The sequence below is a fragment of the Poecilia mexicana genome, unplaced genomic scaffold (genome assembly GCF_051168715.1).
Source record: "Poecilia mexicana isolate PSO_F unplaced genomic scaffold, ASM5116871v1 scaffold_12, whole genome shotgun sequence".
NCBI lineage: Eukaryota > Metazoa > Chordata > Actinopteri > Cyprinodontiformes > Poeciliidae > Poecilia > Poecilia mexicana.
The window spans coordinates 19,034,498-19,050,644 of NW_028263381.1; the positions used below are offsets into that span (position 1 = coordinate 19,034,498).

At 37.2% G+C, this 16,147-nt stretch overlaps 2 protein-coding genes, 1 long non-coding RNA gene and 1 other non-coding gene across 4 annotated transcripts; 3 read left to right on the forward strand and 1 right to left on the reverse strand.

Annotated features, from left to right (window-relative positions):
- Positions 1 to 604: 604 nt before the first annotated feature.
- On the reverse strand, positions 605 to 677 carry trnav-cac (transfer RNA valine (anticodon CAC)). The gene has a single exon. It is a non-coding gene; the product is annotated as a tRNA-Val (tRNA).
- Positions 678 to 2,539: 1,862 nt separating this feature from the next.
- Positions 2,540 to 4,996, forward strand: LOC106913752 (cystatin-like). The gene is made up of 5 exons (XM_088011042.1): positions 2,540 to 2,653; positions 2,758 to 2,915; positions 4,319 to 4,470; positions 4,555 to 4,656; positions 4,746 to 4,996. The coding sequence occupies exons 2-5, from the start codon at positions 2,828 to 2,830 to the stop codon at positions 4,839 to 4,841; spliced, it is 438 nt and encodes a 145-aa protein (XP_087867168.1). The 5' UTR covers positions 2,540 to 2,653; positions 2,758 to 2,827; the 3' UTR covers positions 4,842 to 4,996.
- Positions 4,997 to 6,756: 1,760 nt separating this feature from the next.
- On the forward strand, positions 6,757 to 7,899 carry LOC148156016 (uncharacterized). The gene is made up of 2 exons (XR_015764782.1): positions 6,757 to 7,649; positions 7,693 to 7,899. It is a non-coding gene; the product is annotated as an uncharacterized LOC148156016 (long non-coding RNA).
- Positions 7,900 to 10,942: 3,043 nt separating this feature from the next.
- On the forward strand, positions 10,943 to 15,282 carry LOC148156017 (cystatin-8-like). Its single transcript, XM_088010676.1, has 5 exons — positions 10,943 to 11,957; positions 12,057 to 12,214; positions 14,551 to 14,684; positions 14,768 to 14,869; positions 14,960 to 15,282. The coding sequence occupies exons 2-5, from the start codon at positions 12,127 to 12,129 to the stop codon at positions 15,053 to 15,055; spliced, it is 420 nt and encodes a 139-aa protein (XP_087866802.1). The 5' UTR covers positions 10,943 to 11,957; positions 12,057 to 12,126; the 3' UTR covers positions 15,056 to 15,282.
- Positions 15,283 to 16,147: the final 865 nt, after the last annotated feature.

The window sequence follows — 16,147 nt, forward strand, 5'->3', positions numbered from 1 at the left end:
GGTGTAAATCGATTTTTCTTTTCTTGGACATTTTAATGTTAGCTTGTCGATGTCTCAGTTTTATTCACTGGGAAAATGAATAAGCAGCTTGAGGTGACTCTGCTGCTCTCTAGTGGCGAGAAGCCGTAATGTTGGCTTGTAACAATTGGATTGCATTATGGGAGATGTAGTTTGTAGACAATTCGTGCTCAAAACTTATTTTAAGTCAATCATGTGGCCCGCAGGCCTTGAGTTTGACACATGTGCATTACGCCATAGAACTGCCAATTGGCAATTGAAGTAAAGTAGTCTCGATTTCAAAGAAGCCTACATTGAAGTAGATTGGCAAATGAACCATCACGAAAAGGGAAGGCTCTTGTTGTCTCACTGCATCCCAAGAGATGCATAACCTACAAAAATAGTTTGTCTGGTTCCAAACCAGAGACCTTTTGCGTGTTAAACAAATGTGATAGCCACTACACTGCAGGAACTGAACTCCTCTAGTTTGTGGTTCCAAAGTTGATGATGTGAGATTCAACGCATGAAAATTTTGTACAGACCATGACACCACAGAACCCTTGTTGACCTTTAGTAAACACCTGTGATGAATAGAACATGTAAAATCTGTTTCTGTCTGGTTTTGAACCAGAGACCTTTTGCATGTGAAGCAAACATGATGACCACTACACTACAGAAACTCATGCTTTTTCCACTGTTCCTGGTAGATGATCCAAAATTTGTTAGAGACTAATGTCAACAATGGGCATGGAACAATGTCAAATACTTATACCACAGATCCTCTCAGAGAGCACAGTAACTTGGTGAACCAACTGTCAAACTTATATTTGTGCCTAATTTCAGATTACAGCCCATAAACTAAGCCTGGGATCAGAAAATTTGCATTGAAGATGTAATTAGCAGAGACAAATGGTTCTACAGAGACTTGGTTAAATGGCAAAAAAATAAAATCAATACTTACAAATAAAAATGGTTCAAAAATAAAATTAACACATTAAAATAAAAATATCTCTGAAATACAATCAACACTTGAAAATTAAAAATGGTTCAAAAAATAATATCAACACTTCAAAATAAATAATGGTTCAAAAATACAATCAACACTTCAAAATACAAAATCTCTGGAAAATAAAATATGTGTTGTTTTGAAAAACATTAGAATATAAGCACTTTTATCAAATCTTCATTGTGGTAAGATCATGTAAGTTCTTCTTAAATCCATGGAAACTCAGCAGTTTGGAAGGTAGGTTAGCTCAGCAGGTTAGGGCATGGTGCTGGTAATGCTGAGGTCATTGGTTCGATTACCATACTGGTCTATTCATGTCAAAGGTCTTTCAGTTAACCAACACTTCAAATAAATAAGGGTTCAAAAATGAAATCAATACTTACAAGTAAAAATGGTTCAAAAATAATATCAACACTTCAAAATATATAATGGTTCAAAAATAAAATCAACACTTCAAATATGTAATGGTTCAAAAATAAAATCAACACCTCAAAATTAAAAATGGTTCAAAAATAAAATCAACACCTCAAAATTAAAAATGGTTCAAAAATAAAATGAACACTTCAAAATATATTATGGTAACTGTTTCTGTCATAAACTAAGCCTGGGATCAAAAAATGTATTGAAGATGTCATTAGCAGAGACAAATGGTTCTACAGAGTCTTGGCTAAATGGGTAAAAAAAAAATCAATAATTATACAAAAAAAAATGGTTAGGAAGCACATTACAAAACCTTTGGTTGAAATGGGGCGTTAAATTCAAGTCTCCATTACAGACCGCAACGTTGTGTTAATCCATTTGAGGAGGCGGCAGTTTATCTTGAGGAAATAAATGACGATGCAAAAGTTAATTAGACTGTAACCTGCGCAGTCCGCTGCTCAACCACTGTGGATGCGGCTCCGCCGCTGCGAAGAATTAAAAACCGCTGGAAGTAACTCATCCAGCGGATTTAACAAATGGAGCCTTGGTGCACGTTACCCAGGAGAGCGGCGTTCTGGAGGATCTGCAGACTTAACACTTGTCGGTTTCGGAGAAGCGAAACCAGGCAAAAAAAAAAAAAAAAAAAAAGAAATCCTGGTAAAAGTGCACACCAGACAGCTTAGGGCAGGGGTCACCAACTCTGGTCCTCGAGGGCTACCGTCCTGCAACTTTTAGATGTGTCTCTGCTCAAACACACCTGGATCAAATAAACTGCTCATTTCCAGCCTATTGCAGAGAGGAATGAATGCTGGCGAAAAAATTCTGACATTTTGGAGCAGAAGTGAATCTAAAAGTTGCAGGATGGTAGCCCTTGAGGACTGGAGTTGGTGGCCCCTGGCTTAGGGTAAAACACTCACAGAGTTCAGTTGGTCTGTTTGGATCACACAGATCCAACTGACTGATGAAGTCAGTTAGATCTTCATAAAATTCATAAAATGGCATGGCATGGCATGGCGGGCCACATGTGGCCCGCGGGCCTTGAGTTTGACACATGTGGCTTAGCATGCATGGCGTCACTCCCAGGCAGTAGGTGGGTGTGGTCTTCACTGACTGGTTGAACATAAAAGCCTGAATGCTGACACACACAAACACACATTCACTCAGAGAACCCAGAAGCTGTTTCCCTCTTCCTCTGCTCCATTTTCCCCCAGCTGAAGCGACATCTATAAGGTTGGTGGTGGACTTTTTACAGTTAGTAATCAATATTTAACTATTTTTCTTCTGTTCTGTTGTATTTAATAGTTTCTTTTTTATGTTTTGTTTCTATAAAATAGAGCTGGACTTTTCAGTATCTTGCAAAGTTCTTAGGAACATCTGTAGCTGGCAAGTTGTTGGGAAGCAAATATGTCTCTGCCATTGTCCTTCCTGATATGCCTGTCAGTCTTCAACCTGTGTTTGGGAACTGGGCCTGTGGAGGAACTCATTATACCGAGTAAGTAGAGATATGGATGCAATGTGTCCTGAATAGACATGTTTAATTTTGTAACACAATATAGTGGTGAAAATGTAAACATATCCAAACTAAGTTTAGAGTTTGATGAGTTTCAACTGTTCAGCCATGAACACAAAATCATGGCCAACAGTCAGGAAACAAATCAAACAACATTAAATGCAACTTTGCGGTTTCATGTAAACTTTCTGACACATCGTCAAATGTAAGAGCTAAAATATTAAATCGTGTTTTTTTTTTTTTTTTAAGAAAAAGAAGCTAGTTTGTTTCCATCAGCCTGTGAAACCCCTTAGTGATAACAGAGAATCTAAGTAAATGGTAAGATAGGTAACAAAATTGTCTATAAATTTAAACATAATAATCTGATTCTGCAAATTAGAAAGGACATGTTGTTCTATAACTGTGTGGTTTGCAGACGTCATGGTCAAATAAGTTGTGTGTTTATGGATTTATTCCACAGCTGATGACTCCTCAGTGAAGTATGGTTGGGTACTGTGAGTCAGAAGTTTTGCTTCAGCCAGAAGTCAGATGAATTCATCATTGTCAGAGTGCTGTGTATTTTGGCAGCGGAGACGTTAGTTTTGGAAAAAAAAGAAAACAGTGCTGCTCAGTAGCAGGACTTTAAATTGGATGTAAAAAGGGTTCCTTTTTTGTAGTCTAATACCTTACCATGTCTTAACTGATTTGGGATTTTACTTTAATGAAACCATATCTGTGGTGACATTAATTTGTGCAGTTAATGAAATTCAAATCCAAAATAAAGCTTGAAGAAAAGCCTTGTTTGCCTCTTTGTTCCAAAGTTCTGACCAGCTAAGAGGCTGAATAAAAAGTACAAAGTTGGGTGTGATCAACACCCAGTTCTTCACATTGACATTAGACATGAGAATTCGTTTTGGACTGGGTGGGGATGGAACATGCAACAGCTGCTAGCTGGCAGTACAAACAAGTCCTTCCATCTTTATAAGGTGGAAGTAACAAGAATTGTGTGACTTTGAAAGAATCATGTCAACACTAGTTACCTGCATGACAGAGTTCACAACATGAATAAAGTGGTAAATGGAAAAATACTCACAGGATCCAAACATACGCTCCACTAGGAAGTTTACAATTCTCCTGTAGCTCTGATTGTTTGTTTATGGTTGTTGTCCTGCTGTAAGGTGACCGTTTTAAGTTTCCTATTTCATTGTGTAAAAGAGGTTCTGAGATGTGAGATAAAGCCACTGCACTGCTGATCAAAAGGGGCAGAATGATGAGACTCTTTCTTGACCTTTCTTTAGTCCTACAAACTGATTCAAGCTCGACAGTTTTTGTCTCTATTCTGTGATCTTTGTTTACATTTTTACTGATATGCTGTATGTTACAATGTATATGCATGTGTCTTTCAGAAAAAGCGCATGTTTTAGGGGGTTGGTCTGACAGACAGCCGGAGTCAGAAGAGGTTCAGAAGGCGGCTCAATATGCTGTGGAGATGTACAACAAAATTCCAAGGAAAAAGAAGTTGTTCAAGCTGGTCTCAGTTCACAGTGCTCAATCCCAGGTTGGACTGATCTTTCTTAAAACTATTTAATGTACCCAATCAAAACATACTTCTATTCACTGTTTTATCTGGTTCTTTCTGCAGGTAACCAATATGATCAACTTTAAAATCAACACAATCCTCGGAAAAACCAAATGTCTTAAGACGCAAAACATTGACATTAAAAGTTGCGATTTGGACAAACAGGTAAATCTTTTCACCTTCTGTTCTTTATATAACCATTAAGAAAAGTTTCAATTTTCATTCAACACTTATTGTCGTCTTCTCTTTTGCAGCAAATAAAGTGCCAGTTTTTTGTGACTTTCTACCCCCAGAACGACAAATATGAGCTGAACAAAAAGACATGCAACAGAATTAAACAGAAGGGTTAATTCTTTTTTACAATGTCAAGATAACCAAAGATCATCCCATTATTTTGATGCTGGAGATTTTAGGTCATCAGTAACAATACATGAAGTTACCTTTAAAGTGAATTACACAAAGTAGCATCTAGACCCAAAAGTAAAATAAAACTTCAATAAAATCAGTGAGGTTGTGTGTTTGTTTTGTCTCATGCAAGCATTACTTTTAAATTCTTTCCTCTTGTATTTAATCATTAGAAATCATAGTCAGACAGAGAGAGAGAGAGAGGTGCAAAGCTATGAAACAGGAACAGCAGGCTTCATGATAAAAGGAAGTAAGTTTCCACCTGGGGGATTTATAGAAATAGTTGAGACTATTCCTTATTTCAATACAAGAAAGTTTTAAATAAGAAATTCTTATCAAACTGAGTAACTGAATAAGACCCAAAGCAAAATACTTGTATTTATAATGTTTTCTCTTGTAAGAAAGAACAACTTTAACTTTGGTTTCAAACAATAAGAATAATGGATGATTCCTGTTTCCTTTTCATAAGAACACCTGTAATTACTCGCATTATGATTATTATAAGAGTAACTAATAAGGCCTGATTATCATAATATTATAAATGACTGGCTTGGGTGACCTCACATCCATGCAGAGATGCCTGCCCTCATCGATCAGCGCTGTGAGTCTCCTCCTGCTGGAACACGTTCTTCATCTTCAGGCCGGTTCTGGGGTTCGAAATTCGATACACCGTCTGTCTCTCAAAGGTTCCCTTTTTAGTTCTTAGTGTCAGAATTAGGGAAAGATAGGATAGATAAGAAGATTTATTTTTCTGATATGATTATTTCTGCTACTGCATTAAACTGACTGTCCTTCGCAAAATTGTCTTACTAATAAAATATTTAGCATAAAGAAAAATCCAAAACATGTTATGGACATTCAATTAATGAGTCACCTCAAAGTTCTTTGATGGTCGTAAAATAGCTATGATGCCTGATTCTGGAAAGAAAAAGGTGGAAAACTTTTCATAGACTTCTTTAACCCCAAAACTGTATTGAGACTCGTTGGAGTCACTAAAACCAACCTGGTTCAGTAACAAGTGCAGGTTGTAACAAAGAGAAAGAGCGACCGTTAACATGTGTGGTCTGTGAAACTAGTTGGCTGCAGGCGGCTCAGTCTGACTAACTCACGGGGGCTAGAAGGGTGGGACACCTGGATGAAGGTCGTCAGGAACCAGGTGAGTCTTTCTCCACAGGCCAGCAGTTTACCTCAGTTCTGGACAGGGTGATACCCAGCAGGTTTAGGAAACTCAATTTACTCGTTAGATGGAGAGCTGGGAGCAGGTCTCACCCTCTCAGAAGGAAAAGTAGAGAGAGAAGGCGGTGGAGGGGGTGCACCAACAAAAACAGTATATATAGTATAGTATATTTGTATAGATTCACAATTGTGATTGGTTTTAAGAAACCTTTAATACAGACCTTAACATGTTGCACATAATTAAATGGGAATAGTAAAACTGGGTGTAGATAACTTTTTTAGGAGAACAATCAAAAAGTCACACATTTAGCTTTTATAAGTGTTCAATGACATCCATATAAATACAGACTGTGGGAGAACCACAGTGCTGGTTCTGTTGGACCTCAGTGCAGCTTTTGACACTGTTGACCACGACATCTTACTGAATCGACTAGAGAGTTGGGTCGGACTCTCCGGTCCAGTGTTCCACTGGTTTGAATCTTACATAAAAAACAGGGATTTCTTTGTTTCAATCGGAAACTTCTCATCAGAGAGGTCAAAGGTCACATGTGGGGTACCCCAAGGTTCAATCCTAGAACCACTTCTTTTCAATATTTATATGCTCCCACTTGCTCAGGTTATAACAGGAAATAAGATCAGCTACCATAACTACACGGATGATAGTTATGGTGACATCACGATGTCACCAGGTGACTCTGAACCCATTCAATCACTGCACAGATGCTTAGAACAGATAAATGTGTGGATGTGCCAAAACTTTCTCCAGCTGAACAGAAACAAAACTGAAGTTATTATCTTTGGGCCTAAAGAGGAGGGAACTAGAATCAATGCACAGCTTCAGTTATTACAACTGAAAACCAGCGATCAGGCCAAAACCTGGGAGTAGTGATGGACTCTGACCTGAACCTTCAGAGCCACATTAAGACAGTCACAAAGTCGGCCTTCTATCACCTGAAGAACATTTCCAGGATTAGAGGACTAATGTCTCAGCGAGATCTAGAGAAACTCATCCATGCGTTTATCTTTAGCCGCATTGATTACTGCAACAGCGTCTTCACAGGTCTGACTAATAAATCAATCAAGCAGCTGCAGCTGATCCAGAACGCTGCTGCTCGCGTTCTCACTAAAACCAGGAAGATAGAGCACATAACACCAGTTTTAAAGTCCCTACACTGGCTCCCTGTAGCTCAAAGAATAGACTTTCAAATAATGTTGTTAGTTTATAAATCACTGAATGGTTTAGCACCACAATACCTTAAAGATCTGTTATTGCTGTACCAACCGTCTAGACCCATCAGATCTTCTGGTTCTGCTCTGCATCCCCAGAACCAGAACCAAACGAGGAGAAGCAGCATTCAGTTTCTATGCACCACAAATCTGGAATAAACTTCCAGAAAACTGTAAAACAGCCAAAACACTGTGTGCCTTTAAATCTCAACTTAAAACCCACCTGTTTAGAGTTGCTTATGGCTAAATTAGGATTAGAGTGTGGGTTTTGATGTCTTCGATGTTTTTATCTTTTCTTTTTATCTATTTCTTACTTTCTTTTTATTTCTCTTTCTCACTGTTTCCGAGAGGTAAGAGTCCTTGTTATACGACGTTTTGACTAAAGTCCGAGAGGTTAAAGTCCTTGTCAAACGGCGTTTTGACTAAAGTCAAAAGGGTTGGAGACAGCTTTTTATTTCTCTTTCTCACTGTTTGCGTTTTAATGATGTTTTTTTTAAAACTCTTTCTCACATGCTGTTTTTATTTTAATTATGTAAAGCACTTTGAAACGCCTTGCTGCTGAAATGTGCTATACAAATAACATTTGATTGATTGATTGATTGGTAAAGAAGGAATAAATAAACATTGGCGTAAGCTTCATTTGTTTTTTGTGACTTTTTTGTAATTGTAGTGTCTCTTTTAATACTACCCTATCCCAGTGATGGTGCATTAATAATCTCAACAAAAACATAGAAGTAAGCCATCTAGACTGGCAGCTTCTGAGAACATCAAGATCTGAAGTTTTTTGACATATTAAACAGCAACATCTGCTGTGTGTTATGGGATCTCAGAACTGATACAAATGTGATATGAAAATCACAGGAATGAATGTGGTTTGAAAATGTTACAATGTGAAAAAGTTAAGGAGAATGTTCAAGGCAGTGTCATTGTTCAAACCAATCTGAACCACCAGTAAAGGGCCCCAGGATTTCACATTTTGAAAATTTCTAGAATTATTACCCCAATTTCAAAACTTCAATTACGCGCAACAAAATGCAGACCAACAGGTTGAAAAAAACTTTACGGATACTGGACTTCTTCTGCAGTTTCTAAGTTCAAAAACTAAAGGACAACAAAAGAAACAGGAAACCTATAGTTTTAGTCATGGAGATTGTTTTCAGATGTTTGTAACCTAAATCAGCTTCTCTGGATCTTTACCAAAACGTAAAGCCACACTGTATTTTTATTTTCCATCTCTGACAGAAGAGTGAGCTCCAGATTCCACGTTTAAATATCTATCTGATTTTATGGTGACTAAACATAAGTCGTCTTGGTTACAACGTTAGGGGAAAATTACCCTCACTGTTTCATAACAGGAGGCTGTCCGGGTTGGAAATTTTAAAATTGTTTCTCTTTGTTGCTCAACAGCTCAGCTCAATGGATACTTTTCAGATTTCTATTTTAAACGTTCTGGAAGACCATATCTGCTGTCTTTCCACTTTTGCCACTTAGTGAATAAATTGCTTAAACTCCCATCGTCACAGTGAAGTTTGTTACTGTAATTTGATTAAACCTGATACCAAGAGTTACAAAAGGCAAGTCAAATGCGGTTTTTGGTAACATTCTCCTTGATTTTTATTCATTACAGTCTTGCAGTTTTAGATGCTATTTGTTAACTTATCAGAACACATCTCCCATCATGTTTTATTCTACTTAATTTTGTCACAAAGGGTCAGAAAACAAAACCAAAAAATATTTTAGATGGTTTCCTAGCATTTTATCAAGATGCCACATGTCAATTCTTGGTCTTTGAGCCAAATAACCCACAACCTGCAAATGTGACCTCAACTACTAATGCAAAAGGTAAATCTGTGCCCCAAAGGTGGACTTTGATGAACTGATTTGCAAGATTTGGACTGTCAGTAGAGTAGAAAATGTCCTCCACTTTGTCCTAGGGGGACCTAAGTCAGATTTATTTGTTCTTTAGCATTAATAAATTTATCTTTTGTCTAAAGAATTCCCATTCAGATTTTTTGGCAATGGCAAAAACGGGTTTCCTACTCACCGGAAACGCATTTTTACCTCTTGTCTCCATTGCCTTGTGCTTTCGGACAGTACTCATTGTTTATAACATGGGAAAAATACCTTGTTATAAGTAAAATAATCTGCCAATGGAACAAATACGTTATCAATATTAATGAATTATTATTAGGAAGTAAAAACAAGCCTCTTTATCTTGCTAAAAAGTTACTTTTAAATTGGTTTTGTTTTACTTCAAGTGTGCTCAGATATTTGCACTAGAAACTAGACCAAAAATACTTGGTGAAATTTCATATTTTTGTAGTGAGCTCTCCAGGGCCGTGCAGAGACCACTAAAGGGGCAGGTGCTCAACAAAAAAGGGGCACATCTAACCGCATTGTAGGACAGAATATTAACAAAGCCACACAGCTTTCAGAATTTAATAAACAATGATAAATTACAAAATTGTGACATACAATCAAAGCTAAGGAACATCTGTACATAGAGCATACAACTATGCAAGATATTTTATTAGTAATTTCTTTCTGCAGGTCTATTTTGTTATAGGAAAGTATTGCAATATTCAAACCCACAATTTAGCAAGATATGTAAATCAGAGCTAGACCCCCAGACATATTTTGTCTTTACAGAATTACACTATTATCAATATAAACAAGGGCACAATGCAACCTTTTAGTGGACTGTGATCTATAAAAAAGAGCTGCCCGTTTCCTACTGCAGTGGAGATGAAGATGGTCCTTTCAGGAAAGCAGAGCTGCATCAAACTAACGTGGAACTGCAGAAAAAAAAGAAAAGAAAAACAAGCAAAAATTGAATTATTAATGCATGTCACCATGAGAAAAGCCTACTGAGTTTTGCTTAAAAAACTTTTTTTTTAAATTAAAATCACACATTTTTGTCTCATGAAGTGAAATTTTTTAATTTTTTTTTGCAAAGCAAACTTATTTGCGCATGCCAGAAATCTTTTCTTGCTATTCTAAGTTTTTGTTTGTGACTCAAAGTTTTGCTTGTGATTCTCACACGACATCATGGGCAGGACCTAAAATCACAACAAAAGATTTATGATGTGTGCAAATAAAAGTTTATGTTTGACAAATAACTTTTTAAGTTCATGAGACAAAAATGAGTTATTTAATTTTTTAAAAAGTTGTTTTAAACAAAACTTTTTGTTTTAAAAAATAAATAATTACAATTCCAAAAGTTTTGATTACAATTTTATTTTACTTAACTGAGATTAGTTTTTTTTTTTTTCATTGAATAATTGGGAAAAAATTTAACTTAATACTCTGCGAACCAGACCCTAAACTTACTTAAAGCCTGGATTGAGTTTTGTCCCCTTCATTAATGACACACTTTTATTAGATACATTATACCTATCATGGTAGTTCAGGGTGAGTTATTTTTAATTCTAAATGAATATCCTTGTTGGACTTTTATTTAAGTGCTATTCTCCTTCAAAATACATTTACCTTACGCCAGAATAAAGGCAATGTACATTATGCAGCAAAGGAAATTAGAAGACATATATCCATTATGGAGATGATCGGTTTTATACGGGCGATGTGCCCCTATTGCATAAGCGATACTGAAGAATGACTGATATCATTAACAATACAGGGAAGAAGCTTTTTTGTCATCTAGCTTTGCTAGCAAAGTCGTTAGCTAGCAGCTAGCTAATAGCACATCAACAACAGCCTAATGTCTGTATGATAAAAATACTGAATCGATAGATAAGAACAGTTTCTCCTCACCTGGCTGTCTCCTCCCCTCAGTAGTTCTTCAGAGAAAAGCAGACAGAGGCCTGTCAGTGTCTGTTGTAATTCATTACCTCTCTGCTTAAACCGCTGAAGCAGAAACGATACTTCAACGTTTTCCGTCATCTGACAAGAAGCAAGTCTACTCCACTTTATTCACCAAAAACGTTTTTTTTAATTCACCAAAAACTGATCTGTAATCGGGAACATTCGCTACGTTAAGCTCCAGTTAGCCGCCTTATCTCGCTGCGCGAGAGACAACTGCGTCATGCGTCACGGGTAAAAGGTCAAAGGTAACAAGGTGACCGGCTTATTATGTTGTACAACAAAAACCCAACCAAAAAACTAATAATTTTAGTACATGTTACTATTTGTAAGAAGAGGGCTTAGAAAATAATAATACAAAAAAAAAAAAAAATTGACCAATAGGGCACCTGGGGGCAAGGAGCAAAAGGGGCAGGTGCTCCCCCAGCTTCTGTTAATTACTATGCAAATCATTTTTTCCTCCATTGACTCACTGTGTACAGCAACAGGTGTTTGCTCAACTACAATAAAAAAGCTAATTGTAGGCACACCCCCACAGACATGGCACTAACAGATGACATGCCCACATATTCAACATGAAGTTTCCTGAATAACTGCAGCAGGGAGACATCACCAGACACTCACTCTGCAGTTTGCCTCCAATGTTCACCAAGGCTGCTGATGGCTTAGAAGCATGCATGGCGTCACTCCCAGGCAGTAGGTGGGTGTGGTCTTCACTGACTGGTTGACCATAAAAGCTTGAATGCTGACACACACAAACACACATTCACTCAGAGAACCCAGAAGCTTGTTTCCTCTTCCTCTGCTCCATTTCCCCCAGCTGAAGTGACATCTATAAGGTTGGTGGTGGACTTTTTACAATTAGTAATCAATATTTAACTATTTTTCTTCTGTTGTATTTAATAGTTTCTTTTTTATGTTTGGTTCCTATAAAATAGACCTGGACTTCTCAGTATCTTGCAAAGTTCTTGGAAACGTCTGTAGCTGGCAAGTTGTTGGAAAGCAAATATGTCTCTGCCATTGTCCTTCCTGATATGTCTGTCAGTCTTCAACCTGTGTTTGGGAGGGCAGCCTGAGAAGAGATTCTTTGGAGAAAGTAAGTAAATATATGGATGCAATGTGTCCTGAATAGACATGTTTAATTATGTGACACAATAAAGTGGTGGAAATGTAAACCTATCCAAACTAAGCTTTGAGTTTGATGAGTTTCAGCTGTTCAGCCATGAATACAAAATCATGGCCAACAGTCAGGAAACGAATCAAACAACATTAAAGTGTAACTTTGTGGTTTCATGTAAACATTCTGACACATCGTCAAATGTAAGAGCTAAAATATTAAATCATGTTTGTTTTTAAAGAAAATCTATTAGATAACAAAGAAGCTAGTTTGTTTCCATCAGCCTGTGAAACCCCTTAGTGATAACAGAGAATCTAAGTAAATGGTAAGATGGGTAACAAAATTGTCTATAAATTTGAAAACAATTATATGATTCTGCAAAAAGAACACGTTCTATAACTGTGTGGCTTGCAGACTTCATGGTCAAATAAGTTGTGGATTTATTCCACAGCTGATGACTCCTCACTGCAATATCATTGAGTACAAGTCAGACGTTTTGCTTCAGCTACAAGTCAGATGAATGTTAGTTTTGGAAAAAAAAAAAAAAGACTCGCCACTTTATTGTGTTAAATTGAATTTATAAAGGGCTTTCCTTTGGGATTTTACCTTAATGGAATCATATATGAGGTGTGCAGTTAATGAAATTCAAATCCAAAATAAAGCTTGAAGAAAAGCCGTGTTTGCTTCTTTGTTCCAAAGTTCTGATCAGCAAAGACAGGGGTCCCCAAACGTTTTCCTGTGAGGGCCACATAACTTTTCCCTTCTCTGGTGGGGGGCTGGAGTCAGTTTGTAGCCGAAAAAGTGTGACGATTGCAGGAGTGCCTAAATCTAAAAATTTATTTCACAGAAAGCACAATCAAATAACCCCCTCTGGGTTCTTCACAGAACCAAAGTCAGGAAATAAATAACACTATTTACGAAATAAATACCGTATTTTCCGGACTACAAGCCACAAGCCCAGAGTTTAAAAAAACAAGAACAAACAAACAAAAAAAACGTAAACATACACATATAAGCCGCACCGGACTATAAACCGCAGATATCTCTGCCGCTCCAGATTTTCCACAACGATGAAGCAGCAGCAGAGGGGGCGGACACCCAAGATTAGAGTCATAACAGGTCAATTGACTGTCACATTTATTACGGTTGAAAAAGAAAAATTTGCCAAGTTTACATTTAGTTGAACTGATTACGATAGTTTCCGAACAGTAACTGCAACAGTAAAAGTGCTGATCCTTCGTGTCTGCTACTAGCATGTGCTAAATGAAAATGGGCACTTTCTTCTTCTTCAGATTTCAATGGCAGCTTGCATCCATTATTGTTGCACTAATTCCATCTATTGGATTCTAATATCTATACCTCAAATTCTCATAATGATCCCAGTATTATTTAAAAAAAACAAAAAATCTTCTTTTCCCCCTCAATGCTATTTAACTGATCAGCAATATTCTCAAATTCCAATTCCCTACTAAAACCTAATTCTGTCTTAATGGGCGCTTTCTTCTTTTATTTCCAATTTTGACTTCCAGTGATTCACTTCCTGCTAAAGAGCCCCCTGGTGGTTGAAGAAAAATCCACATATAAGCCGCACCAGGCTATAAACTGAAGGTTCAAAGCTTAGGAAAAAATTAACGGCTTATAGTATGGAAAATATGGTATATATATATATAAAAAATCTAAATGCTATCTGGTATTGTTCAGGGGGCTGGACAAATGTGGAGGCGGGTCGGATCTGGCCTGCAGGCTGTAGTTTGGGGACCACTAAGGAAACAAGCTCAATAAAAAGTACAAAGTTGGGTGTGATCAACACCCAGTTCTTCACATTCCCATTAGACACGAGAATTTGTTTTGGACTGGATGGGAATGGAACATGCAACAGCTGCTAGCTGGCAGTACAAACAAGTCCTGCCATCTTTGACTAGACTCAATGGACACACAAATTATGTGAATTTGAAAGAATCATGTCAACATCAGTTACATGCATGACAGAGTTCACAACATGAATAAAGTGGTAAATGGAAAAATACTCACAGGATCCAAACATACGCTCCACTAGGAAGTTTACAATTCTCCTGTATCTCTGATTGTTTGTTTATGGTTGTTGTCCTGCTGTAAGGTGACCGTTTTAAGTTTCCTATTTCATTGTGTAAAAGAGGTTCTGTGATGTGAGATAAAGCCACTGCACTGCTGGGGCAGAATGATGAGACTCTTTCTTGACCTTTCTTTAGCCCTACAAACTGATTCAAGCTCGACAGTTTTTGTCTCTATTCTGTGATCTTTGTTTACATTGTTACTGATAAAAGTGCATCTTTTAGAGCCTTGGTCTAAAAAATCTCCTGAGTCACAAGATGTTAAGAAGGCCGTTAAATATGCTGTGGAAAGGTTGAACAAGATTGCAAAGGGCAAGATGTTGTTCAAGCTGGTCTCAGTTATCAGTGCTGAAAAACAGGTAGAACTGATCTTTCTTAAACAAATTAATGTACCCTACCAAAACATACTTCTAATCACTGTTTTATCTGGATCTTTCTGCAGGAAAGCAGTAAGATCAAGTATCAAATCGATGCAATCGTCAAAACAAGCAAATGTCCTAAGTGGAAAAACTATGACATTAAAAGCTGCATTTTGGACAAAACGGTAAATTTTTTCACCCTCTGTTCTCTATGCAACTATTAAGGAAAAGTTTAAATATTCATTCAACAGTTATTGTTGTCTTCTCTTTCACAGCAAATATTGTGCCACTTTATTGTGATTTTGAACCCCCGCAACAGCAAACACACTCTGAAATCCAAGAAATGCAGCAAACTTAAACAGAAGGGTTAATTCTTTTTTACAATGTCAAGATAACCAAAGATCATCCCATTATTTCCATGCTGGAGATTTTAGGTTATCAGTAACAATACATGAAGTTACCTTTAAAATGAATTACAGAAAGTAGCATCTAAACCCAAAAGTAAAATCAAATTTCAATAAAATCAGTGAGGTTGTGTGTTTGTTTTGTCTCATGCAAGCTTTACTTTTAAATTCTATTTATTTTTTTAATTTAATCATTAGAAGAGAGAGAGAGAGACAGAGATACTATTTCTTATTTCAATGCAAGAAAGTTTTAAAGAATTAAGTCTTTAAAAGCAAAATACTTGTATTGATAATGTTTTCTCTTGTAAGAATGAACAACTGTGACTTTGGTTTCAAACAATAAGAATAATGGATGATTCCTGTTTTCTTTTCATAAGAACACCTGTAATTACTCACATTATGATTATAATAAGAGTAACTAATAAGGCCTGATTATCATAATATTATAAATTACTGCTAAATCTAAAGCTAAAGAGGTTATAGATTTGATTTTGATACTGAACTTGAAATTATGTAAAATATGTAGCTGCAATCAGAGATCACTGATGTGTTGGAGGTAGATAGTAGGTGAAGGATTAGAGGAAAGATGAACAGTGCTAGCTAATGCAAGTGTATCTATAGGGTGGAGAAACCCTATAAAAGGTGAAAGCAAAAGAGGAACCTTTGGTTGGATCCTCCAGGCAGATTTTAGCCAAAACTGAGATGGACAAAGAACTCTGCAGCTGAAGAAGATCCTGAACCACAGATAGTCAAAGACTGGACCAACCTGTCAGCCCCACAACACGTGGCCTCAAATTGCACTTCTCATATTATCTAAATTCAGACCCCAAAGGTAAAGAGGAGGAGCTGGGGCCTTCTTTCCATGTGGTCAGCTCGCCTACATCTCAGCGGACCAGAAAAAGATCTTGAAACAAGGTGAAGGGGGCTTCAGATCTGCAAAACAAGAAGCTGAGGACCGCTACAGAAAGTCACCCGAAGATCCAAGACCTGCAGCTCTACATCAGTACTCTTCCTGCCAGCACCCAAGGCCAGTGTGACCTCACATCCATGCAGAGACGA